Source organism: Meriones unguiculatus, chromosome 14 (assembly GCF_030254825.1).
Source record: "Meriones unguiculatus strain TT.TT164.6M chromosome 14, Bangor_MerUng_6.1, whole genome shotgun sequence".
In the NCBI taxonomy this organism is placed as follows: domain Eukaryota; kingdom Metazoa; phylum Chordata; class Mammalia; order Rodentia; family Muridae; genus Meriones; species Meriones unguiculatus.
The window spans coordinates 90884401-90910205 of record NC_083361.1 but is presented as its reverse complement, the minus strand read 5'-3'; the positions used below and the strand labels follow the sequence as shown (position 1 = coordinate 90910205).

The 25805-nt window shown below is 42.7% G+C and overlaps 1 protein-coding gene across 15 annotated transcripts in view; it reads right to left on the bottom strand.

The window, feature by feature from the left end:
* The window catches only part of Ppfibp2 (PPFIA binding protein 2), a 139583-nt gene that overhangs the window by 39995 nt on the left and 73783 nt on the right, over positions 1-25805 (bottom strand). For 13 of the 15 annotated variants that reach the window (XM_060367788.1, XM_060367787.1, XM_060367789.1 and 10 more), the window contains 2 exons: positions 13552-13644; positions 9836-9949 (listed from right to left, as the gene is read on the bottom strand). In XM_060367788.1, coding sequence (XP_060223771.1) covers positions 9836-9949; positions 13552-13644 — 207 coding nt within the window. Of the gene's footprint in view, positions 1-2603; positions 2768-9835; positions 9950-13551; positions 13645-25805 lie in introns of those variants that run through there. The other 2 variants (XM_060367799.1, XM_060367800.1) reach the window with 2 other exon arrangements.

The following is a 25805-nucleotide window of genomic DNA, read 5'->3' as shown; positions in this document are numbered from 1 at the left end:
CTGGAAAGCACCCTAAGCAGTTCTTCCCCTGGGTGGAGGAGGCAGGATACACCAAGATGATGAGTTCTCCTGGATTTGAGTATGTGAAGTTCATAAGATGGTCAGAATCTTCCTTATTTATCACATACTCTCTTCCACACCCCCTTCCCTCTTCCCATATCCCTCCCTTTCTACATCTGGTTCTCTGAGTCTCTCCATCCTTGAATCTATATGCTTTGTTCTAAAACTAACTTAAGGCAGTTTTCAAACTAGATAACCCTGGTTCAAAAATCTAACAAAGGCTAGGGAAATGGCTCAATGTGTAAAGGGCTTGCCATGTAAATGTGGGAACCTGAGTTCAGATCCCTAGAACCTATGTCATAGGTTGGTGGGCATAGTAGCAAATGTCTATAATCCTGATGCTACTATGGTGAAATGGGCTGCAGACACAGAAGAATACATGAATGTTGGCATACTACCTAGTCTGATGTACACAGGCCATGCGAGTTGTCTCAAACAAAGTAGAAGGCAAGAAATAACACCTGAAACTTTTTTTATGACCTCCACATATATGTCATAGCATGTGAGATATATATCATGGTGCATGTGTGTGCATACACACACAGGGACACCGTATACACAAAAGAAATCATAAAAGTTAAAAAAGGTAAGAGGAGATACTGAAGGCAGAGTTAGTAGGAAACTAATAAGTTAGTATAAACAACTGGGGATGAACCACAACATGTAGATGCAGCTTCCTATGCACAGGGACAAAAGGACAACTCCACAAGGTAAAATCCAGAAAGACAACTACTTTGTTGTGCTGAGATCTAAGGGCAAAGGGGGGTAGTGTATGTAAGACTTCATCTGTTTTAAACACTGACTAGAGGCCAACACCTAGGAACATGACAACTGAAAGCACAATCTCTGTGGGCTGCCCAGTGATCTTAGGATGATACCCATGAACTTCTGTCTGGGAATCAGCATTCCAGACACTGCTTTGGTGAACATTTAAAGAGCCTTACAATGTGTCTAGGTTTTCTTCTGCTGTCACTACTGTCAAAGATCCCCAACCATTTAAACTCCCAGGTTGTAATTAGTCACACCAATGTTGCCACTGATGAGGACAGTGCTGTAATTTGTTCCAATAGCCATCCTAATTAGTCACGCCGCTATTTGCATTGGTCATGCTAACATTTCAAGTGGACATTTGGGTTGGACATGCTCAAGTTTTAATTGGAAACCCAAGGCTGTTTAATTAACGACAGTTCACTGATAATAAAGCTTTTACGGCCCCTGGTTGTTTCCACCTTTTAAGCTCTTCGTTGATATCCCTGCCTTATCCTTGTCATGAAGAAAGACTATTCTAGCCCTGAACTCAAAAAGAACAGGCTTTGCATCCACACACCACATTTGCATTCACTGCAGCTCTGTTCACAATAGCTAAGTCAGGGAACCAAAGTAGGTATCTGCCGTTTGACAAATGGATTAAAATTTTAAAAAGTGTACATATACACAATGGAAAGTTTTTCAGCCATAAACAAGAACAAAGTTATGTCACTTGTAAGAGCTGGAAATAATCATATTAAACATACATTTTGTCTCTCAGTTTGGGACCTAGATTTTATATAACTACATAAAGTCAAATGTGTACCTGGTATAAAGTACAACTGAAACCGTGTCAAGGGAAAAGGGAAGTTTACAGGAAGGGCGGGGATAGGAAAAGGAATGAGACTAGGTATGGGGGAGATCCACTGGACCAAAGTATGAAAAGTTTTTGAAAAACTCACTGGATCATAAAAGGGGACATCAAAGTGCACAATGGTAAGAAAGCAATCAGAAGTGAGGCAAGAGAGGGTAATGGGGGAAATATGATCAAATTAGATTACAGACACATATGAAGATGTCATATGAGACCCATTACACACAATTAATATAGACTAATAAAAAGACCAAAAAGAAAGGAAAGAAAGAAAGAAAGAAAGAAAGGAAAGAAAGAAAGAAAGAAAGAAAGGAAAGAAAGAAAGAAAGAAAGAAAGAAAGAAAGAAAGAAAGAAAGAAAGAAAGAAAGAAAGAAAAAAAGAAAGAAAAAAAGAAAAAAAGAAAGAAAAAAGAAAGAAAGAAAGAAAGAAGATTCCTAATACTGATCGTTGTTGGAAAAAAAAAAAGTTAGCCTTCAACAAGTTTAAGCCAACCCCAGTTCAGTTTTCTATCTCACAACCCAGACAGGCCACTGGCCATTATCACAAACTGGATTCTCTGAAGTGCACAACTTCACAGGCATTAGCTGTCTTGCAGCCTCAATGTTCGCTTCTACTTCCAACATGAACAGCAGTTGGATTTGACCTGGTATGTTACCCTCTGCCCAGTCATTTCAGGTGAAGAACACTCTGCTCCCACCAATCTAGCCTCTAGAACACCCATCTCCCCATCTTGGTACTGCCTCCAACCCAACTCACTGAGAATTCCTGCCTCCCATCTCAGGCCAGCCTCCACACCACTATCTATTCCCATCAATGGTCCTAAGGCAGGGCTGTTCAGGTCTAGCACATTTTCCCAAATATCCAGAAGCAAGGCAGTTTCCACTTCCCCCAGGCAGGTTAATCAATGGCTTTTCTACCTACATTAGGCGATCTGCGTCCCCTCAGGAGCTTCAGCATCCTTGTGAATGACTGTTCCGTCCCATATCTGCTTGCAGGCCTTCTGTTCAGCTTCACACCCACCTCAGTTCCTGAGGGCTTTGCTTCTCAGTGGCAGGGTCACAACTAGGTATTCTATACCCAGAATGTGTTTGTTTTGTCTCCAAAGTCTTCAGCTATTAAGTTCTCTAGCCTGACCTTTTCAACTATCCCTCTTGCTCTCTCAACCTAGAATTTCTTCTTCTGTGTCCACTGGTTACTTAGTAACCCCCTGTTTTCCTGTCTATCAACTTTCTTTAGCAATATTTGTCTCCCTGGCCACTCTGTACTTTGAGGTTGTTCATTTCATTTGTATTCATATCTACACCAGAAAAGACTTTCCTCTTTACCCCTGTCCCCAGACTGATGGCCTTTGTTTACCAGCCCAGGTGGAGCCAAATCTCAGTTTTTATTTGTTTCCACTCCTAATGACCTGAGCATGGCTACTGAAAGTAATTTAATCATGCCCATCAGTTTCAATACAGACTCATCATATCTGATTACACCTTATCTGCCAGTACTGTCTGATAAAATTTCTACTCATGCCTGCCTCTCAGCGACTGTTCCAAATCTTTCCTACCCCTCCAAGTCTTAGACCCCACAATGTCCTCTTGTTAAATAACTTCTCCTATCTACCAAAACAATAAAAACCTACTACCATTCACAAAACTTACATTCTTTTTATTTCAGAGTTTTCCACATCATCTAATTCATCTCTTTTCAGTTCCTGTCTTAGTGAGAGCAAATGTGCATACTTCATTCTAAAGCTAGTCTGACATGATGTCACACTGTCATCTTCTCTCTCAGGTTCTCTCATTTTCTATCCTCAAAAGATGTGTCAACATATCTATAACCGTATCACTCAGAGGCTGAGTGAGGGGGAACCTAGACTGAGCTACAGTGACCCTGCAGACCTCCTCTACCGAGAGAGAGAGAGAGAGAGAGAGAGAGAGAGAGAGAGAGAGAGAGAGAAGCATAGAGAAAAACACAGAGAGAGAAAAAGAGAGAGGGAAAGAGAAATAGAGAGAAATACACACACACAGAATCAGAGAGAGAGGAAGAGAGCACACAATGCTTCTAGAACTTTGTTTCTGAAATGCACCCTTTTGACTGACCTTCCCACCTCTGCCCTTCTCTTCAAGGCACCCTTACACAACTTGGTGAATATCAGTTACCTGGGCAGGTAACCAGTAGTCTTAGTGGTGTCCCTTGATCTTCCTCTAGCTAGTAACTCAGACAGACGCTCATTCACTGGGACCTAGCCACTCCCTCACCTTTGTGCTGCCTTGGAAGGAGTTCCCACCAAGCTCTGTGCTACTCTGGGAGAGGACCATCAATCATGCACTCTGACCAGCATTTAATCTTGTCCTTACCATCAGCTCTCATTCCTTAGGCTATAAACATGATCAGATTTCTGACATTCTAAAGAAGCCTCTGAACTCCCCTGCCCCTAGAGTTACCAGCACCAGCTGCCCTGTCTCTGCATAAGTTAGGCTGTGTGTGCACACACATGTGCATGTGTGTATGAGGGAGAGAGACCCTTCTCTCTTATCCCCTTCTCCCATGCCTCTTCTTCCTTTCACTCCTCAACAACGTATCTGTCTCCCTGCAGCCTGCCTCATGCCTTCACCTAAGCAGGAGGCACAAACAGTTTTAGTTCCGGAGTTCAATGTCTAAGCTTCGTCATGGCTTATTCTTTTTACAGACTCCACAGCGTCAATTCAGCCTAAGTCCCTGTCTGCCACCTTGTCTTCCCTGTACCACGTGTCCCTGACCATTCCTCTGATGGCTGCCTTTTCTCTGTTTACTTTAAGGAAAATGACCTTGCGTCCCTGATAGCTGTCACTCCAGCTGTCCAGTCAGCTATGGATGTACCCTGCCTGTCTGGAGTTGCAAGAAACCTGCCCAGGCTTCCTGACCTGCGGGGTGGGACCCCACTGGGCACTGCATAGAGTTCTGCAGCTACCATGATGGAGGGGAGAGACAGCAGTAGGCAAGTAGCAGGCTGGGGGTAAGGTAAGAAAGTTTCCCAAGCAACACTGTGCTTCCTGCTCCTAACTGTTTCAAGGTTGCCTGCAATTTAAAGGAAAGAGGGCAAGGAGGAGGAGGGGCATGGAAGGCTTACTTCACTGACTGTGAAACTGGGTAAGGATGCTTTAGGGGGAAACAAGTGAACAAAATTATCACTTGTCCCTCTCTTGAAGTACAAGAACATATTGTCTTTCAGAAATGACAGAATTTACATTTTGGAACAACCAGTCATTTCTTTTTTTTCTAAGGCTCAGGTCCTGAGGAGCTGATTAAAAAAAAAAAAAAAAAAAAGGCTGCCTTTCAACTCAATCTCCCCTTAAAGGGCCACATCTTGAAGCAATTACCTCCATCTTTAAGAGTGGAACATGACCCAGGGAATTACTGACCAATGACAGGGGACTGCAGAATGCCTGGCAACCTGAAACCAGAAAGGAAGAATGGGCTGTGAAGAGAGACAAGAAAGCAAAATGCTGTCCCTTTGCCCTTTCATGTCAAAGGCTCCGGCCTTTCCAGGGAGCCAGGCTCATGAGGAACACTGCAGAAAAGGGGTTTTCCCCACCCTACTCTGGTTCCATTCGAGCCTCATTTCCCACTGACTGAGTCTCTTTGAACCCACAGCCTCACCTGCAACATGGGTTGATGTACCATTCTGCACTAATGCCTAGACATACAACATTAAATCAAGATGAAGAAACTAGCTATTTGTGACTTAAAATCTCTTGGAGGGGTTTCAGACAATATTTAAATGTCCATTTTTCTCACTCATGACTTGCTGCCTTGTCTCACTTCCTCAGACAGATCTATGTGTGTGTCAGATCACGTGTGGGGTTCTGTTTAATACTGTTTTTGATTAAAAAGAAACAGGTTGCAGGGCCTGTGCCCATGCCTTCCAATCCTTGCACAGTGTCTTCAGGTCACTGGCCATTTGTATGACAATCTTTTTTTAACCAAACTTGAATAACTGTACACAACTTTTTGAGTGTTTACAACCTCCATGGGTGTAGCCTTTGGCTTTGTCATGAAGTCTGGGTACTTCCTGTTTTTCCCTGGAGCTTTCTAACTCAATAGGACTTTCTTTCATGGGCATAGCCCTCTCCTTCACCTCTAGGCTGCCTTGGAAGAAGTTTCCACCAAGCTCTGAGCTCATCAAGGATAGGATCAGCATTTACTGGTAGAGCAGTGTTCTAGTTGGCATTTGCTCTATCCCTCACCATCAAGTTATCCTCCTATGAGGAAAGAGCAGAGATGTACAATTTAGAATCCAGACTGTCATCTGTACTCTTTGCAAGAAAGCAAAGCAGAGGGCCAGACCTCAGGGGCAGTAGTGCTTTCCTAGCATGTATGAGGCCCAGTGTCAATAATAATAACAACAAATTTTAAAAAGTAAAAACAGATTTATTGACCTTCCCAGATCAATATCCAGGCTCACCAACTCCTAGTCACTCTACACCTCAGTCGGTGTCACATAAATGCTAGGGCTCCAGTTCACGCAGGAAGCTTTGAATATACTAATAATGTCCCCTATTTCTCAGGACAGGATGGTGGTTTCACAAAGTCAGGACAATTTGCATCCTTCCTTCCTTCCCAAGGTATCTAGGGGGACCTGGCCCTGAGTCATCTCTGTCTACTTCTGGCTTATTTAATACCAAGACAGATTCTTGGTGTTTTCTGGGAGATTGAATGAGTTCATGGTCAGTTTTGCCAGCTGGCAGGTGGGAGATAATTAGTGAACAGGGACTGGGCTGGGACAGTCTGAGGAGGCTTGCCCATGAGTTAGGTGAGAGGTTAACCTCTTCCTTTTAGGATCTTGGAAGGAGTCTGACATTGGTACACCAGCTGTGGGAAAAGACAGCTCAGTGGGACTGCTGGAGCTGAACAAAGTCTCTGTGGCAGTTTAAAAGAATGACATTCCCCACCCCTACCCCTGCTCCGGGCACATATTTTAAATGCTTGGTCCCCAGTTGTTCGGACTATCTGAGAAGGACTAAGAGGTGTGATCTTGTTGGGGAGCTTTGCCGCTTGGGAGTTGGGATCTGAAGTTTTAAAAATGCACACCGTTCCTACTTAGCTCTCATTGCCTCGAGCCTGTACACCAGGATGTAAACTCTCAGTTACTGTCTAGCACTGCCTGACCAATGCTGTGTCCCCAGCCATGACCACCACAGACTATCCCTCTGGACACATTAACTCCAATAAGCTCTTTACTAAATTGTCTTGGTCATGTTGCCTTATCACAGCAGCAAAAAAGTAAGAAAGACAGTCTCCCAATGATATATAGCCAGTTGGCGGGGGGGGGGGGGGAGGAGAGGGGCAGGTCCAGAGCATACATTGTACGCTAGAGGTCTCCAGGCCAGGTATGACCTAGAGTTCACACAGGACATTTTGAAATTTGAAATGAGTTGTCAATTTTTAAGATAGCTTTAATTTTTACCTCTGCATAAAATAACAAACTAGCCTGTCTGTATCACTGGGTCCACAAAGGCAGTAAATTAGCACTGAATAACAGTTTTAGACAGGATACATTAGTGTGCACTGTTATCTGGACCAGCACATCCAGAGGAAGTGCTAGGTTCCAGGAAGACAGAGAACCTACTGGAGATAAGGAAAGACCTCATTCAGAGCAATGGGCCAGGTCTGGCAGGACAGGAATGGCTATCCAGGCTGGCAGAAAGAAACACTTGTGTCCATTCTCTACCTCTAGGTCATGAGTCATTCTTGTTCTAATCACCAGAAGCCAAGAGCCCCGCAGCCAAGGATATCTGAGCCAAACTGGGCAGGTCTCTACCTAAGGCATAGGATATACACATACTCCAGGCTGTGAACAGCACTGCATCAGCACTGTGATGACCCTTGGTTCATCAGCACAAGAACCAAGGTTCTTCACAAACAGCATCAAGCAGATTGCAGGATAGCAGTAGCATTGAACTTGAGATCCAGAGTTAGAACCACCAAGTCCAACAAACATCTAGTAAGAGCTGAGGCTCAAATGCATCCCACAGTTTGAATATGTACTCTTCATGAAATGCTACTCTTCAAAGATTGAGGGAGTTTAAAAGAATGCGGCAGTTTAAAAGAATGACATTCCCCATCCCTACCCCTGCTCCGGGCACATATTTTAAATGCTTGGTCCCCAGTTGTTCAGACTATCTGAGAAGGACTAAGAGGTGTGATTTTGTTGGGGGAGAATAACTGGAAGTTATAGACCCAGATCTTGGTTATGTTCTAGCCTGATACCCTTATTCCAAATTGTAGCAGGTGATGAATGGCATCACCTCTACTGCATAACAAACCAATGACTGATACCTCACTCACAGCACATGGGAACAGTTTAGAATAAAAAGCTAATCCACCTAAGACTTTTAAAAAGTTCAAAACACTTTCTGTCGACAATACTGACAGAGAAGCCAGCCTCTGCCCACGCAGTGCTGGCTACCTCCATCAAGCTCCTCGACAGACAGGAGCACTGGCACAGTGGGAAGGAGGCAGTCCAGAGGTGAGTCCACAGTCAGGCACACAACTCCAGCACTACAATGCAGCCATTCTCTAACCTCTGAAGATGTGGCACATAGCCAGGTCCCATCTTCCTGCAATGCCAGCCCTGTGACTTTTTTCTCATGTATTCACTCTCATGTTCAACTTTTCACGGTCTCTTTTTGAACTGTATACAATAGTCTATCATCTTCCTTCCTTATCCTCCCCCATCAAAACCTCAGGCTAAAACATCAAGCCACCTGTGTTTCATGCAAGATTTTTTTTCCCCATCAGATTTTTTCCAGATATTCAAAAGACAGATTCATCTCTTCTTCTATTAAAGACCTTCCATTACTAATCACAATTTCTCAGGAAAAATTATAAGAAAAAAAAATGATATATAATCCAAACAGAATCAAACTGAGAATAGTGTAATTTATTAATCAGGAGTGAAAACACAGAAAATTAGTAACAATCTACAAGCAGCTGCAACTAGATTTTGTAAAGACATGTCCACTGAGAGACTCATTTACCTTTTCTCCCCAAATTCTCCAAATACACCCAAACAAAACTAACACACCCTGAAACTATGACATTTATGCTAAGACCAACAGTAGAATTCAAAGCCTGTGCTCACAGGCTGATCTTGACAGTTAAAAAAAAAAAGTGGAGCTTTGGAAAAAGGATTATAATCAGTCTTCTAAGTAAAGCCAATTATTTTAAGGGAATGGCTTTTGTTCCTTGAACATAGGGTGAGCCACTTCCTTATGTCAGGTATCGAATCAGCAGCTACAAAGCACACATACACAAGCTTCCAGTTGTGCTGTAATTTTCAAAATAGACAAAAATGCAAGGCTGACTTAAGCAAGGGAAATCTACGAATAGATTGAATCAAAAGTCTCATGATGTGCTCAGCAGACTTTAAAGACTCACAGACAACTCAGCACCCCTCTGTGGGCCCCACGTCACCTCTGACAATGATACCACTATTTGGGGGCTGAAGAATGGTTAGTTCAATTCTGATATTTCTACTTAAAAGAACTGTTAAATGGTAGTAGAGATGGCTACATGGCTATATTTTTCAAACGGAAAAGAGTCACCACATCATATTTAGGCATACAGACTCTAAGGACTAGGCTGTTCCTCCATGGGACTAGAGCTTTGCAAATCATGTGTACACACACTGGGGCCAGGAAAAGGATATAAGGAGAGGACTCTATTTACAAAGTAAGGAAGCAGCTAATTATTGCTTTCCTTTTTGATGCCTACTAAATTACAGTAAGATGGCATTTGTGTGATAGTTTTTAATCAGAAGTAACTACAGAGGGAGTGATGAGAGCAGGGGGTGAGGGAAGAGGCAGAAAATAAGCTGACAAGTTGACTTTCTACAAGCCCAGTTGCTACCCCTGACAGACGGCAGCTTTTATGATAAGATGGCATGGCCAGCAGAAAGAAAGTGCTCCTGGGACTCAGCCTAACCAGCTCAACAAGTTATTCTCCACTGGGCAGCCCCGCCTTCAACGTTCAGGTTGGTTTCACCTGCTGTCTAAACATTTCACAGTACACAGCCAACCCCACCTCCAGGCATCATGGGAGAGTAAGTAGGAGCCTGTAAAGAGGCATTTAACACCAGAGCTGCTTCAGGCCCAAAGCCCTCTACTCCACTTGCCCCATACCTGCTGAAGCATCTCTTCCGCAGCATTGAGTTTCACCTGGTGTCCTTCCAGACACACTTCAAGGTCCCGAATCTTCTCTCCTTGGGCTTCCACTTGGTCTGTGAGGACGCTCACCTATTATGGAGCATAAACAACAGTGCAGGATCTGGACTGTGTATGAGGCAGGGAAGTCCCCACTGAAGGGTGGGTGAACTGTGATAGGAGCCCACCGAGACTCACCTGACAGAAGGTCTTCCTTTAGGGTGAGTGAGGTTAAGGAAGTGTCCCGGAGAAAGGCAGCTCCAGTTAAAATCTCACCTTACCAGGGAATTTTAGCCACTGCCTCAATGACGTTGGTCACATTTCTTGCTCTTGAAAGCACCTACCCAAGAGTCATGAAGGCTGCCTCTGGGTTGGACTTCTGCTCCTAATCTCTCTAAAAGGGCAGCTTGACTTCAAGGCATATCTCAGCTCTTGCCAGGGCTCTGCCACCTCATGGGGAAGAGCTGTCCAAACCTTTATGGAAACCAACCAATGACCTAACCTCTCTCATTCAGGTGTGGAGACTACTCACCTATCAAGCCAGCGTTTAGAAGTAATTAAGGAATGTGGGACGTAAAAGGCATGTATTAGCACTGACAAACTTGGCTTCAGAAAGGTTTCTGTACTTTACAGGTCAAAACATGACTCCAAGTCATACAAACACCACAGCCACATGCACACACGTGGCAGTTTTTTTCCTGAGGAAAACCTGAGAATGTCTATGGAAATATTAAGAAAAATACATTTAAATTATGCCCTATATACATACTGTAACTGTTTTAATAGCTCCTCTATATGCCAACTGACCCCTAGGATCCTTTCGCTTATTTATTATGAGATAATTCCATACAGGAAGATGAAGGATCATAGCTGACCTTCTAAAACTGAAGAAATCAATGAACAATAAATTTGTAACTTTTTCATTGAAGATATGGTCCTTTATATATAGGTTATTCCAGTTAATTTCCCATTCTATAATGATTAATGAAGCCTGAAAAAGTTAATCTAAGTTCATTTATGAGTGTCTAAATGAATTTTATGAATTAGAAAGTTCCCATTCTCGAAGGCACACATTTAAATGATCCTGTCAACTTTATACATTGTACTTCTAGACTCAAATAATGAGTGAATGATTGAAACACTTGAAGTTGATGAAGTTTGTGTGCATTTGGGTATGCTGACAATTCAATAATCCAAAGATGGGCTCCTTCCATTGACTAGGCCCATTTAAACAACATTTGTATATGTGTTTGTTTTACTGATAATATTTTTTAATTTTATGTGTATGTGTATGTCTACATGCATGTGTGTGCAGTGCCTGCAGAGGACAGAAGACAGTGTCAGATACCCCATAACTGAGGCTATTGTGGGAGCTGGGAATCAAACACAGGTCCTCTGAAGAACTGTTGGTGCTCTGAACTGCTAAGCCATGTCTCCATGTCCTGTTGTTTCATTTGGTTGTGATCCTTGTTGAACACCCTTAGCAGCACTGGTCTTTTCCACTAGTAACTCCACTTTCAAGAGTGAGATTCTGGAGAATGACTGTGCTTCCGGGGATTTGGGATTTCTGTTTGGGAAGGTGTTTTATGGTTGGTCCTAATACAAAGAATAAAATTTATAAAGCTGCACCATACTTAGGGAGCAGCTGGTGGGGTTGTGGAGTAGTACAGTCACAGGTCAACTATACAGAAGAACGAAGACATGGGGCTGCAGGGGGTGAGTCAGGAGGTATGGAATCTGGCTCTAAAGATTTTAGGATTCCATCTTGATTCTTTAATAGTTTTGAGCCCTATATTAAACATAAATTCAGGTATTGGGAGGGGACCGAAATTAATCTTGTTCTTCTACAAATAGATCCAGGAAAATTTATTCTGAGCCAAGGGCTCCGACCCATTCAGTCTGACTCAACTGTAGGAGTTACACAAGAGACTGTGCCCTGCTAACAATCTCCAAACCAGCTCCACAGGCTACTATTGAAGAGGGCAGAATTGAGAATGGAAGAGTTCCTGATGGTGTGCCCACAGCTTCTAGCAGAAAAGAAACCGTGAGAGTCAACTTTCACCTTTCTTAGTCAACCAGCTCTCTGATTGTGTTCCGATTATTTAAACAGGGATTAGTCAAGAATTTGTAAAAACAGAAACAGCCGTGAAAGGGAGCATTATTACAGAGGGACTTCTTTATTAATTGTAATTTCCTCTAAATAGCAGTGTGTTGTTTTAATCATGAAGGGTCCTGGTTCAAAAGTTTGCAAATTCATACTGCAAACTGCTACACAATTCTAAGCTGGACTGTCTTTCATGGATCATGTCTTGGAGATGAAGTTTCAAATTGAACATCCCTCAAGGGACCTGAGCCATAAAAGCAGGCCCCTGCTACCCACCCCCAAGGGGGCTCTCACCCCTTCTTTTCAGGGACTTCAGTCACAGCAGCCCCTTGCTGTTCTGTCCACACACCAAGGACACTCTACCTCTGTGGGTGGCTGGGCTGACCAGCTCCTTTGCCTGGAATGCACACCTCCAGGTATCTGTGGGTCCCTCCCTGGCTTCCTCCTGCCAGGGAACTCCAAAGTGCACATGCCTCATCTCCATTTATTTTTCTCCCTGGTATTTAGCACTACCTGAAATATTTTGGTATTGGTTCCAGTTTGTGCTCTCTCTCACCATTTTATTCACTAATACATTCACAGGATCCAAAACCAGTATCTGACAAATCATATATTCAATTACTTTATAATGATTAGTTATTTTAGAGGTCAATGAAGCAAATTAAAAAAATAAAACTAGTTTACAAAATTATGTTTGGAATGAACGTAATCATTTAAAAGAGATGAGAGAGGTACAACCAAAAGACAGACGTTAACTGCATCTGCTTCTTGAAATTCTCAGAATTTTTACTTTCCAAAAGACTTGATTAATCTTATGTTTATAAAATAAAATGAGATGGCTGGGATTACAGGTATGCATCATTTCAGTGCCCTGGGGATAGAATCCAGGAGTTTCACTCATATCAGGCATTCTACCAACTGCATCCCCACCTCCATCCCCAACTTATTCATCATTCTTCAAGCTGTTTAAGAAGCTGAAATTAGAACAGTAATCTCTACATTCTCCAAACTGTCAATTCATATGTGATGCAGAGCACACCCTGAATACCCACTTGCTAAATATATTTGTGCATTTGAGGGATAATACAGCAAAGAGCTCCTGCTGCAGTGTAGGCTCTCTGGAAGAATACCTAAGGTTCTATCCTATGAAGAAAGAAGGACTTTTGAAAGCCAGAGGCTCTTTTGGTACCCTTTCGCTACAAGAAATTTCAAAAAGCTCGGCTCCTCTCATAGAACAAGAGAGCCAGCAAAGGCCTAGCCCATGTTACCAGGGCAGGCAAGTGATCTGTCTTGACCCAGCTTCAGACTCTGGACCTGATTCCATTAGCAGTCTGAGGGCTGTGTCACTCAAGGCTGTTTTATTAGTGACAGAGGATGTACTCATCTCCCTTAGACTTACAGGCTCCTGGATGACTGGGCCCGTTTTGCTCATTGCGAGCACCCAGTTTCAGCCTGCCCACAGGGATTTTAGTGTGCAGATAGATGCTGGGCAGCACAAAATAAACAAAGTGTCGCAGCCCAACACTTTCCAACAGAGAACTCCCCCTGGGCCTCCCTTTCCTGGGAAAGCTATGGAGCAAGAGGGACTCACCTGTAGTATGAGGGACTCTTTATCTCCTTCTAGCCGTGCCAGGCGTTCCTGGTAGGTTTCATTACTAGCAGCAGTGTGGTGATTTACCTGGGACTGAAGAGGGGGAAAAAAACACACTTAAAGGGCTAGAAAAACACTGCCCACTTCCAAATGCAGCACACAGCATGTGTGCTTAGTAAGGACAGTTTCTGTGATGCTGTGTGCAAAGCCAATCCCAGAACAGGAGACCTGATTTCAAGACAGCTCGGAGGACCAGACCACATGCCACTCTAAGGTGTGTCCTAGAAGATGGTGAAACCACTCCTGATGACCTCATCCTTGGCTGCAATGGCCTCCGTTGTGCTTACAACCAACCAGCAGGGCTTGACCTGATGGGCTGGGACATGCTGGGTCTGGTTCAGCCAGAGGCACAGCCCATGAAGGGTCTGCTTGGGTGGAGACTAAGGTAGCACCACTTGCCAAGGATGTATGTGGGGGAAAGTAGGGCAACAATCTCGAATCCTCAATCTGGGTTCTGCAGATTCATTCTACCCTGAACATCACAGTCATACAGAGAACTGAGGAAGCCAACTGCATGTCCACTCCAGGCAAGATCAGAGCATTGCCTGATGATAGCGTGTCCCAGCAGTGCTTAGGCTGACAGCAGAAAGCTACAATGACACAATCTTGAGAGAGATCGAAATAAGTAACACCCAGAGGATCTCAAAGAGCGAAGTCAAACAGAGGAAAAAGAATAAATGTAAAGTAACTAGAAACTAGAAAGAAAAGGAAAGATAGGGGTACAGATCATAAAGGATGATAGATTCCTACACCTGAGCCAGCTGCAGGAGCTGTCACTTCACAGAGTCTGGCAGGGAGGGGTGGAAGAGCTACTAATGGCACTCAGCTGGGACCCAGCCCACCCGTGCTTACTTCCTCCATGCTGAATGAGGCCCACAAGTAGCTGTGCCTGTCTGAAGCTGTACATCTCACTGCTCAGTGCGAAAGCTGTTATCCTCATAATCTGGGCTGGTCTAGTGTCAGTGATCAGTTCCCGAGGAAGGTGTTTATCACCAGAGAAAAGCACAATTGTGCAAATGGGCAGCTTCAGAAAGGCCTGACTTATCATGAAGTTATCTCCCCACATTTCAACTTACAGGATGGGCCCTCCAACCTCTCTTTGTGAGGAAGAACACCTCCTCCGCCCTTCATCCCAGCCTAGAACAGCATGGGGCCTAAGCCTCACTAGAAAGAGAAGCACTGGGTTTCTGTTGAAGGGGCAGTAGTGGGCTGAGCCTGTGGCACTTCCCAGACATCTGTGTCATGTACAGTTGGTGCATGGCACCTGGTGACACCATTGTTGTGTCTTTCCTTCCAGTCCAGCTCAAGCCATCTCATCCACTGTTACAGTCTCTCTTTCATGCCATAGACAAAGGGCCTTCATAATCACAATGTCTTCTTTGTAGAAGTTCATTGTTGCTAGCTAAAACTCTAGGTACTCCCACATGGCAGACTTTCCCCAGCATCCAGAGATGGGTCACAATCAGCTTTTTTTTTTTTTTTTTCCCTGAATTGGATAAGACAACAACTCTTATCAGCAGGACAAATTCTCCAGCTAAAGGACTCATTAAGGTTTTTCTGAAGACAGAGAGGAAAAGTTGCTAGTCACCCAAATGACAATGGATGTTTGATTCTATGGTCAAAACTGCCATATTTATAAATGACTCATCTGGAGAGTAACAACTTGTCCAACAGGAAGTGGATAAGAGAAGGCCAAGGGCTAAGGGATAGATCTGGCCACAAGACTCCAGCAAGCTCCTATGGTCACGGTGCTGTATTCAGTTATTTATAGTCTGCCCCTACAGTAACTGCTACTATTTTATGTTCCCATTACAACATCATTTTTGCTTGTTTTGTGTGAGACAGGGTTGCACCCTGTATCTCAGTTTGGCCTTTACCTCACCATGTAGCCCAAGCTGGCTCTGAACTCATTGCAATCCTTCCTTAGCCTCCCAAGTACTGGGATCACAGACATGTACCACCACGCCCAGCTGTTAACATCTATTTTAAATACAAGCCTAACTTTCCCATATCAGCAGTAAGGCTCAGTCACCTCTGACAGTTTGCAATACTTTACAAAGCCAGAATGGCTCTGACTGGGAGACCAGTGATAATTCATAAGCCTCTCTTTTCCCACAGTTCTCTGCAGAGGCAATATTTAGACACTTGCCAACAAATGTAAGGTGGCTGCTATCTCTTTGGCTGGATCTAACATCTGCTCTCTCTAAACCCACCAATTAAGGCTTCCCATGGGAAACCAGTTTGCATGATGCCCAGATCCTGCCAAATTCTCTCTGCTTTTGTTCTTGAATCTTCCTGTGATTCCCCCACATGTGCCTCACAGCCCATGTCCATAAACAATAAAGGTTCTTACTCTCCCACAATGGCTTCTGCCTGAATTCTGACCCCTGACAGTGAGAGACCTAGGAAATCCAGGCAGGTGGCACTCATACAAGGGGGTTCTTGCATTAACACTCTTCTGTCTGGGCCTCTGGTGGTTTCTGGGAACAGTATCTACTAGCTGAGTTGATAACAAAAATCATTCAAACCAGTCCCTCATTATAATACAAGGTCTACCTATACAGGCACCCACTGAAGCAACCATTTGTACTAACTGGCCCAAAAGCCATGGTAAGACATTCAGTTAGTACAGAAAATACCTGTCCCAGAGTTCACAACACACAGTAGGAATCGTTGAAAGCACAGGCTCCATTCTAGCAGCCAGGAGAAGCAAAGGAACACAATGTGTTTAAAAAAAAAAAAAAAGCTGTACACACAGGAGGCTGGGAGGCTCGGTAAGGAGGATCATATGAGGGCAGCCTGGGCTACATAGTGAGATCCCAACAGATGGGTCAGTTCTAGAAAATTAAACTGACTACCTAAGAGAAGTCTATCTATTCCTGGGCAAGAAATGAATTACTCTTGTTTTCACAGAGAGACTTCATGTAATAGGATAAATTATGTCTGTGATGGTACTATAAACAGAGCTTGGAAAACTCACTGCTTCTCTGAGATGCTTACAAAATAGATGAAGGATAACACACACAGCAAAGGTCACAGCAGCTCTGTGAGATCAGCACAGTGTCGTCCAAGCATGATATCCTCAGCACATAGCACGCACTTGCACAGCATTCAACAGAAGCTGGGCACTCACTTTGCAGAGTCATTCATCTATTTCTTTCTATGAAATGAATGCTATTTTTAGTCCCATTTTACAGATAAAGGACTATGGAGCAAGTAGATCATATGCTCAAATATTATGTAGTAAATTAGTATGTTTCTGTTGTTTGGGCTTAGTTTGGGGCTAGTTCAACTATGAAATTTGGTTTTTGTATTGCTTTATTGACTGTGACTATTCTCACAGTTGGAAAATATCTCTAGGGGAGTAGTTAAACAAAAGATGGCTCATCCATAATATGAACCATTACTTGCAGCATTTAAAACATAAGGCTCATATTTATGTCTCCCATAAAAATACAAAATGGGTAATAAACAAAGCAAGATATAAAAGTGGCCCATAGCACGATGATGAAAGCAACACAATTCCACAGCTATTTACATATGTGTAGAAAAATAGAAAAACTTCCAAAAGGTTGCCTCACAGCCTTCTGGGAAAGTGGTAATGCTACAGAAGGGCAGGGATGAGATAAAGGCTAGTAGGAGCTTAGCCATAACATTTGAGCTTCAGAAAAATACTTCTTAGACAAGATTGCTCAGTAAAAGCACTTGCTGCCAAGCCAGATGACCTGAGTTTGATTCCCGAGATTTACACAATAAAAGGCAAAACCCCTGATTTTGAAAGTTGTCCTTTGCTCTCTATATGTGCACTGAGTATGCAAACACTAAATAGATAGGTAGGTAGGTAGATAGATAGATAGGTAGGTAGACAGATAGATAGATAGATAGATCGATCGATAGATAGATAGATAGATCGATAGATAGATAGATAGGTAGGTAGATAGATAGATAGATAGATAGATAGATAGATAGATAGGTAGATAGATAGATAGGTAGATAGATAGATAGATAGATAGATAGATAGATAGATAGATAGATAGGTAGGTAGATAGATAGATAGATAGATAGATAGATAGATAGATAGATAGATAGATAGATAGGTAGATAGATAGGTAGGTAGATGTAAATGGTAAAAATTGTTTTAATACTATAAGTTGGGGTAGTTAGCTAAAAGTATTAGGGGGAGGGGAACATGTAATTTGTATGAAACTTAGAATGTGGAAGAACATTCCTATATCCCTTGCATTTTAACTAAGGAATGGTACAGTAAAACATACCTCTCTCACATCACAAATTTGAATTTGAACAAGGAGTAAAGGGTCTCTAAAGATTCCTTGTATGTTTGTCATCAAGAACTTGTAAAGTTTCACTGTCATAGTTAAAGACAAACCATATTTGTCCCTTTCTCCAAAGACAGGATAAAGGTTGAGACTCAGGGACTCCATCCCTTAAAATTCAAATCTCAGGGGCTAGAGAGATGACTCAGTGATTAAGGCACTCAGAGGACCCAGGTTCATTTCCCTACATCGAAAGGCTTACTACCTCTTGTAACTGCAGATCTAGGAGATCTGATACCCCCTTCTGGACTCCTCAGGAACCTTCACTCATGTGGTATACAGGCTTAAGTGCAGACACACATACACATAAAATTAAAAAATTTTAAATATTTTAAAAACCAAAAAACCCTCAAATCTCTTGGAGGCAAATTACAAAACAAGAATAAGAGCTGTCATTTCAAAACCTTCCCTAAGCCTTAGGAGTCATGCTCTAAAGTCCCTGGGAACAGGAACAACACATTTCTTTGACTCTTAAAGGTCATGTCACTTTCTATAGGATTGGCTACCACCACTGGGACTGAACATGCCTAACACACACACAGCTTGAGTAACAGCCTAAGGGTGGGCTGTTTCTAAATGCTAGAATGACAGGTTTTATGAAGATGTGGTGCCACAGATGGTATTAGGGGGGCTGGAAATCTTGGGGTGTATCCTGTTAATCAGTCTCAGTTATTAGAAGAACAGTCAAGAGATGGAGGGAAGCCTACATGTGTCTAAGACAGATACAACTGGCTACCAAGATCCCAACAGGAGAAGTATCTCCATAAAGAGAACTTTGGATCTCTACAAGAAAATTGACCTAACAGACTCCTGTTAAACACTTCACATTTGTCCCTAGATATCTAAGATGTTTACTCTTTTTTAAAAAAGAATAATTTGCTTAATTTATTTACTTTTTATCGGTCTGCATGTGTGTATATCCACCACGTATGTACTAGGTGCCCATAGAGGTCAGAAGAGGGTGTCAAGATCCCCTGGAACTGGAATTACATACAGTCGTGAGCTGCCATGCAGGTTCTAGGAATCAAAACCAGGTCTTCTGCAGAAATAAGTGTTCCTAACCACTGAGCCAACTCTCCAGCTTCCAAATGTTTACTCTGGTTAAGTTCCTCCTGCACGGAAAGCCTGAAGTTGAAGGCAGACTCAAGGAATAAAATGACTTCCTACATCTTGTAGACACTGAACTTTTAGTTAGTGTGTACCTAGCAGGGGATAGATACGTAGGTCTCCAAGAAGAAACCTTAGGCACTTGTGAGAACTTCCCCTTGTTGTTTTCCTAAGGAAAAGAAATGAAAAAAGTTTGGACTAATTGCTTTTGGCAGAATATCCTCAATTCTGCCTTAATGGAATCATCACTTGTCCAGAGTGGCCAAGATCATCACCTCTATCGTAGCCATGAGTCCTGAGTCATAAAAGGAACATGCACCAAAAAAAAAAAAAAAAAAAAAAAAAGGAAGACAGGAAGCAAGCAAAACAGGAAAGAAAAAAAGAGACAATGATAAGAGAGAGCAGAGACAGAGAGGGGAAGGGAGGAAAGGAGAGACTCAGAGAGAGAAAGAAAGAGAGAGAATATCATCCAAAAAAAAAAAAAAAAACAGGACGCTGTCTAAAAGCAGAGATATGTAGCCCTCTCTGGGCTTGGACTAGTTCAAACCGAATTTCTGTAATTTGTAACCAAAAGCCTTGCTCATGCATCTCTCAGCATGATCCCTGAAGTTTACTCCTCTGGAAACAGATTCATAGGAAAAAAATCCTGCAATTTGTATATAGTACTGAATTACAAAGGAATTCTGCCTTCCCTTGCTTGATTTGCTTGGGTTGGTAATTTTTAAAACCACGCAGTCAGTTCTAAACCCACTGGATTATCATATCAAGGGCTAATGTGAGGCCCAGGGCGTGTCTGTGAGGGGTGCACTGGGATTAAAGGGGGAGTGAGCCTCCTTTGTTTGAGGAATAGATGACTATCTACCACCTGTCTGTCTCCAAGAAGGTGAAGACAGAGATGAATACAAGAATAAACTGACCCAGAGGTATGTACTAGGGTGGGGTGGTTAAAAAGAATATAGATGAAAACCAGAAATAAACAGAAAGTGAAGTCCAAAAGATAAAGGTGAACAGAGACATACAATGAGAGGTAAATAAGAATGTAAGCCCACCTATTTAAAAGGCTGTGTTGAAAGAACTTGTTATGTCCTGCAGAGCAGTATACATGGGCAGGTCCAGGAGTTAGGAGCCTCAAAGCTGCAGGTTCTCTGGGCCCAGTCAATTGTCCAACTGAACTTCAAGGCAGACAAACCCTAACATGTTCCTGGGAGCTTCCACATTCATTTACAGTTTCTACTGCCTCCTCCTCAGCTGTCAGAGAACAGGAAATTTTAGGAGCCAGGCTGCCATCTCAGGCAGGTCAGCTCATCTCAGACATCCAGTTCACTCAGTGGAAAAAAAAAGACTGTCCACAGAGCAGCACTAGGTGGTCTACATACATAAAAATGTGTGGGAATAAAAATACAGAATGCTTTTTTAAAAAGGATGCTTTCATAAGTCCTCAGCATTATAAACAGCCTTTGAATGTGCAAAAGAATATGGAAATCATTTAAATGGCTTTGTTTAAGCCCAGAGACCAAGGTTCAGTTAGAAGCAGTTAATTCCCACTCCTAAGAGTTTTAATTAACTCCCCCACTTTGTTCAAGAGAACAAGAGGCAGTATTTCTAATCAGGACATCTAAGAGGTATCTATAAAGATCTGTACAAACAACCTACAGGAACAATAACCAAAATGTTTTCAGGCTGGAAAGGAAAATAAGAAAAGCCTAACTGACCACACAAAACAGGACTGGAGTCATACCTTTGGCACACACAGATGAAGACACATTCACTTTTCCATTGCCTTGAAAAGGTGCCTGTGGTTTGAGTCAGATCTTCATGGCCACAATTTTTCCCCTTTGCAAAACATTTTGATGTGCACTCTAAGTACTCTTTGCTACATACATGTTTATAATGAATAAAGTAAAAATTTTAATAGCCATAAAAGCTGAAATTTGAGGGGCTAGGAGATGGCTCAGTGGGCATATTGGGTTTTCCGACTTGGATTCAAATGCAAGGCTGAGCACGTACCTATAACCCAAGGCAGGAGTGAAGCAGAGACAGGACTGTTAGAACTTGCTGGCCCAAGGCAGGAGTGAAGTGGAGACAGGAGGACTGTTAGAACTTGCTGGCTACCAGCCTAGCCAAAACCCTGTAAGTACCAGGTTCAGCGAGGAATGCCACCTCAAGGGAATATGGTGGAGAACTGAGAGACAGCATGACATCTAACAATATCATCTTCTGGCCTCTCAATGCACAGACATAGATACTTCAAAATAAATGAGTTTTACTTTTGTTCCAATCTAGATAGTCGGCCAGGTAAATCACCGCTAGCAGCCTCTTTAAAGCCTTCACTAACTATAGTGGCTCATCCGATTTCCTGCTGGTTGCTTGTTCCTAGCCTGTCCTCTCCACTGGATCCTGACCAAGGGATAGCTAGCTGTGTACAGTTCTTCATGGAGTTCTGGATGGCATTGGAGTGCTTGATGCCTGAGCTGGGGTGAAACAGAATCCCAAAGACATAACTTAGAGCCTGTCCAGTGTCTACTGGGAGAACACAGCCTTCACTGAAGACATATACTGGTGTATTTTCAGGGATGCTGGGTGAGAGCAGTTCTGCATCATTCCTTGATGGACACATCTGGAAGACTACCATCAATGCTGTACTTTACTGAGCTTAGTGACATTGTTCGTTCCAGATCAAATGGAGCAAAGGAGACGCCACAAATGGGGTGTCATTGGTTTGAAGGTAAACACTAAGGATATGGGAAAACCCTAAGATGGACTCTCAACTATAGCTTTGGCTATTGTGTCACTTTCAGAGCCAAAGCAGCTACTGATCTAAGGTTGTCAGAGTACATCTGTCCTCCTGTCTTGACATCAAATACCAAGGTCTTTAGGCTTAGCAAGATGCAGTCCCATTTCCATCAGCACTTCCTATAAGTCCTGGATTCTAGCTCCAAGATCCTTGTTACAGAGCACACACTGTTCCAACTGGTCAGTTTGATGTTTACTTACATCAAAGCACTATACCTGTAAATATGCTGAGATTTTGAGTACACCACACCGGGCAATTTCTTGAAATGTTTTTGTTTATTGTGACAAAGTCTTGATGTGTAATCCTAGGCTGGCCTTGAACTGATCTGCTTTATCTTCCTGAGAGCTGGAATTCTAAGCACGTACTACCTGATTCATTAGCCACTTAGATAACATGTGCTTTTAGATGAATGTGAAAGTAAAAGAAAAAAGTTAGTACTTCCAGGCTGCCTAGACATGAGAGCACGTCAAATCCCGAAGACTGAGGGTCAGTGAGCAACAACACTAAGCACAGGGCTTCAGAATGTCAGAGACACTAAAACTATGGCTGAAGCTCAAAAGCACTACTGCAATGGTTAATGCCATCAACTTGACAGGGTCTAGAATTGCTCTGGGGAGAAATCTCTGTTTTCTAGACTGGGTTAACTAAAGCAGGAAGACCCACCCTAAATGTCAGGAACACCATTCCTTGGGCTAGAGTCCAAAGATAAATAAAAAGGAGAAAGTGGCTTCTTATGTGAATTCTTGAAACATGAACTCAGGGTTCAAGCTTTCACTGAAAGACTGGTTAACCAGTGAGCCATCTCCCCAGCCCCCCCAAATTCAGGCTTTTATGACTAGCTTTTATAACTAGTCATTGACAGCTATTGAAATTCTTATTGTAATCACAACAAACTGTATTCATATCTCTCGGCTTCCTGACTGCAATGTGACTGGCTACCTCATTCTTCTACTACCATTCATTCCTTCACTGCCACATTGACTGCACCCTCAAACGGTGAGCCAAGAGAACTCCTTCCATCCTTAAACTGCTTGTCACAGGTATTTTATCACAGAGAATGTAAATAAAGGTACCAAATACATTCCATGAAAGCCTTTAAAAACAGACCTTAGGAAATCCCTGCCTGGTACTGTAAACCTAGCCAACTCCAGATGGCTGGTGAAACCATGGAACCTAGAGGAAAACCTACTACTGTCAATTTCCTAAATCAATATAATTCCCAACTACATCCTAAATACCTACTGTTTAATCCATAGATAAGAGAATAGCTCTTTCAGACTTATCAAAGAAACTTCTTTGTGGGCAACCACACCTATTCAAAAAGCAAAGAACAACTGACTGTGAGGTGCCTGAACCCAACTGATATATCTACAACACAACCCCTACATCACGAAAGTAACCAAACAGTATGAGTACAGGCAGTACCTGCACATAGGTACTGTACATCCCCTACATTCCTTGGCTTTCTGGTAGTCATAAACTCATTTTATCGCAAGACAAGTTCTACTTTCTCTACTATCTTATCTTTGGCATAGAGTTAAAGTGCAATATGAACATAGAATGAAAGCAGGCTACCATTAGTCCAGCAAAGGAGATCCTATCCTAACCTTGACCCAGTACCCTCCTCTGTTTGGTTTCAATTACACACACTGGGAGGTCAAGTGTTGCTGGTGGAATTCTCATCATCTAGTGATCTAAATATCCACCTTTAGGAAATTCAGCAGAGTCCACAAGTAATGGATTAAATAGCTTCTTGGTTAACCAACATTTGTGTCATCATATTTCACTCATGCATTTATTCAATGACTAGGGTATTACTGAGCATCTTAACAAGTATAATAAAAACATTCAGAGAAAGTTGTGTGTACAGCAAGGGCATAGGAAAGAGATGAATAGATTCTTACCTTCAAAGGAAAGAATAGACTTTGTAGAGGAGGCCCCACTTACAGGATTAAGTATGAAAGCTATAAAAGAGTTCTGGGAGAACAACAGCACCCTTGGAAATAGCCTTCCCAAGACACATGGGCCATGATAATCACTATCCTTCAGACATTAAGAATTCCACAAGCTTTCTACTAAGCAAAGGGTAGAGTGAGGCTCTGAGTTCATCTTCCTGACAACATGCACTTGGAGAGAAACACATGTAATTTAACAAGATTGTGTCCCAAAGTTATAAACATGGCTCAGCTCTGGCTGCTGCTAAAAATCCTTTATATGTGGCTAGATATATAGGGAGCTTAAAGCACTGAGCTACAAAAGTGTTATTTGCACATTTGTGCCAACACCCTGTAAAAGGGGTGATGTTAAAAATCAGGAGGAGAAAAAAAAATCAGGAGGAGAGAAAGAAGAGGAGACTCTCTTTGAAGAATTTCCTCATCTTGCCAGTTCTAATAGATGCAATAACTCATTACTGAAAACACCATCAGAGATAGGGCAGCATCACTAAGTACTGGAGTCAGGGTGGAATGAGCACTGTGTTTTAGCTATCTGGAGGCACTATAGCTAATTTTCTAGTACCTCTTAGACAGCTAAGCTTTTACAGGAAGGCCAGCAGCCCTACAAGATCCTCAAGTGGGTGACTGTAGGGGGCTGGAGCATTAGGTCAGTCAGTGGTGTGCATACCTAGGATTCACATGGGCCTGGGTTCGATTTCCCAGCACTGCATAAATAGGGTGTAGTAGCACATACCTGTAATCTCAGCACTTGGGAAGTAGAGGCAAAATGACCAGAAGTTCAAAGTCATCTTCAGTTAGTTAGTTTAGGACAAGCTTAGGCTACATGAGACTTTAAAAGGTAGGAATAAATTCAGGTGAAAATGGATAAAAAATGTTGCTTAGGAAGTTCATATAGCATGGACATTGCAGAAGAGAGTTTTAAAGATAAAAAAGGCAGTGTGTTTGGAAATGGAAGGAAGAAGAAAGCAGAGACAATAAATTTTTAACTCCTTCAAGAACCCTGATAGCAGAAGGTGAGTTTTAAGGCAACACAAAGATGCAAGTACAGAGATAACAGAGATAAAGATAGTTTTGATTTGTTTTTGTTTTTGTTTTTTTTCCCCTGAGAATCAAACTGTTCCTCCAAGAGCAACAGAGCAGACAGGGAGCTACTGAGAAAAGAAATAGAAGACTAGAAGAGCAGGGTGAGGTCCAAATACCTTGGCTAAGAGAGAAGGCCCTGGCCCCAAGACATAGAAGGAAGATCAGAAGTAATAGGTGAGAGCATGGTTATACTTTGAGAAGGGAAAGAAAGATGAACGATTGATCAAAATTTGGCCCTCACCTTGTCCCCAAGAAGTCAGTAATGACATTGGTTAACAAAAGAGCACATAAAGGAGCTACCACAGAAGACAGCGCAGGTGTACAGAGCCGAGTCACAAGATGCCTCAGAGGTGCCACCAGACCATCAAACAAGCAATGTCTCCGCTTCTATGAAGGACCCACAAACTCTTCTACTAAAGACCCTGGCAAAATGCTACTTGACAAGATTCCACAGGGTAGAGGGGCCAGTGGGCTCTCATCAAGAAGCTGGTAGACAGAAGTAATGGGTGTAGTGGTCAGAGATGGCTAGACTCTAGTTCCCAAACTACATACTGGGGATCTTGGTAAGCAGGCATGTTAGGTATGTTAGCTACAAACTGGCAGTGCCTGTAGCAAACTGACCAGCAGGAGCCCTTGAGAAACTGCACATTACTGCCTGCTGTACAGGCTGGGAAAACTTACTCAGAATCAAGGTTGGGCCTTGATTCTGAGTGGCTCTGCAGTTACCAAAGGCTGTCAAATGATGATGGTGATCGTCCTGAGCTAACACTTGTGATGTGCCTTCTAAGTTCTTTCCATATGCTCAACTAGTCATTTCTAATTACAGTCAGGGAAGTGGAGTTCCAGGCAAGCTGTATACATTGTCTCGGCTCCCCCAAAAGTGAGATAGATATGAAGCAAGGAGTCTAGGTCTGTGGTCTG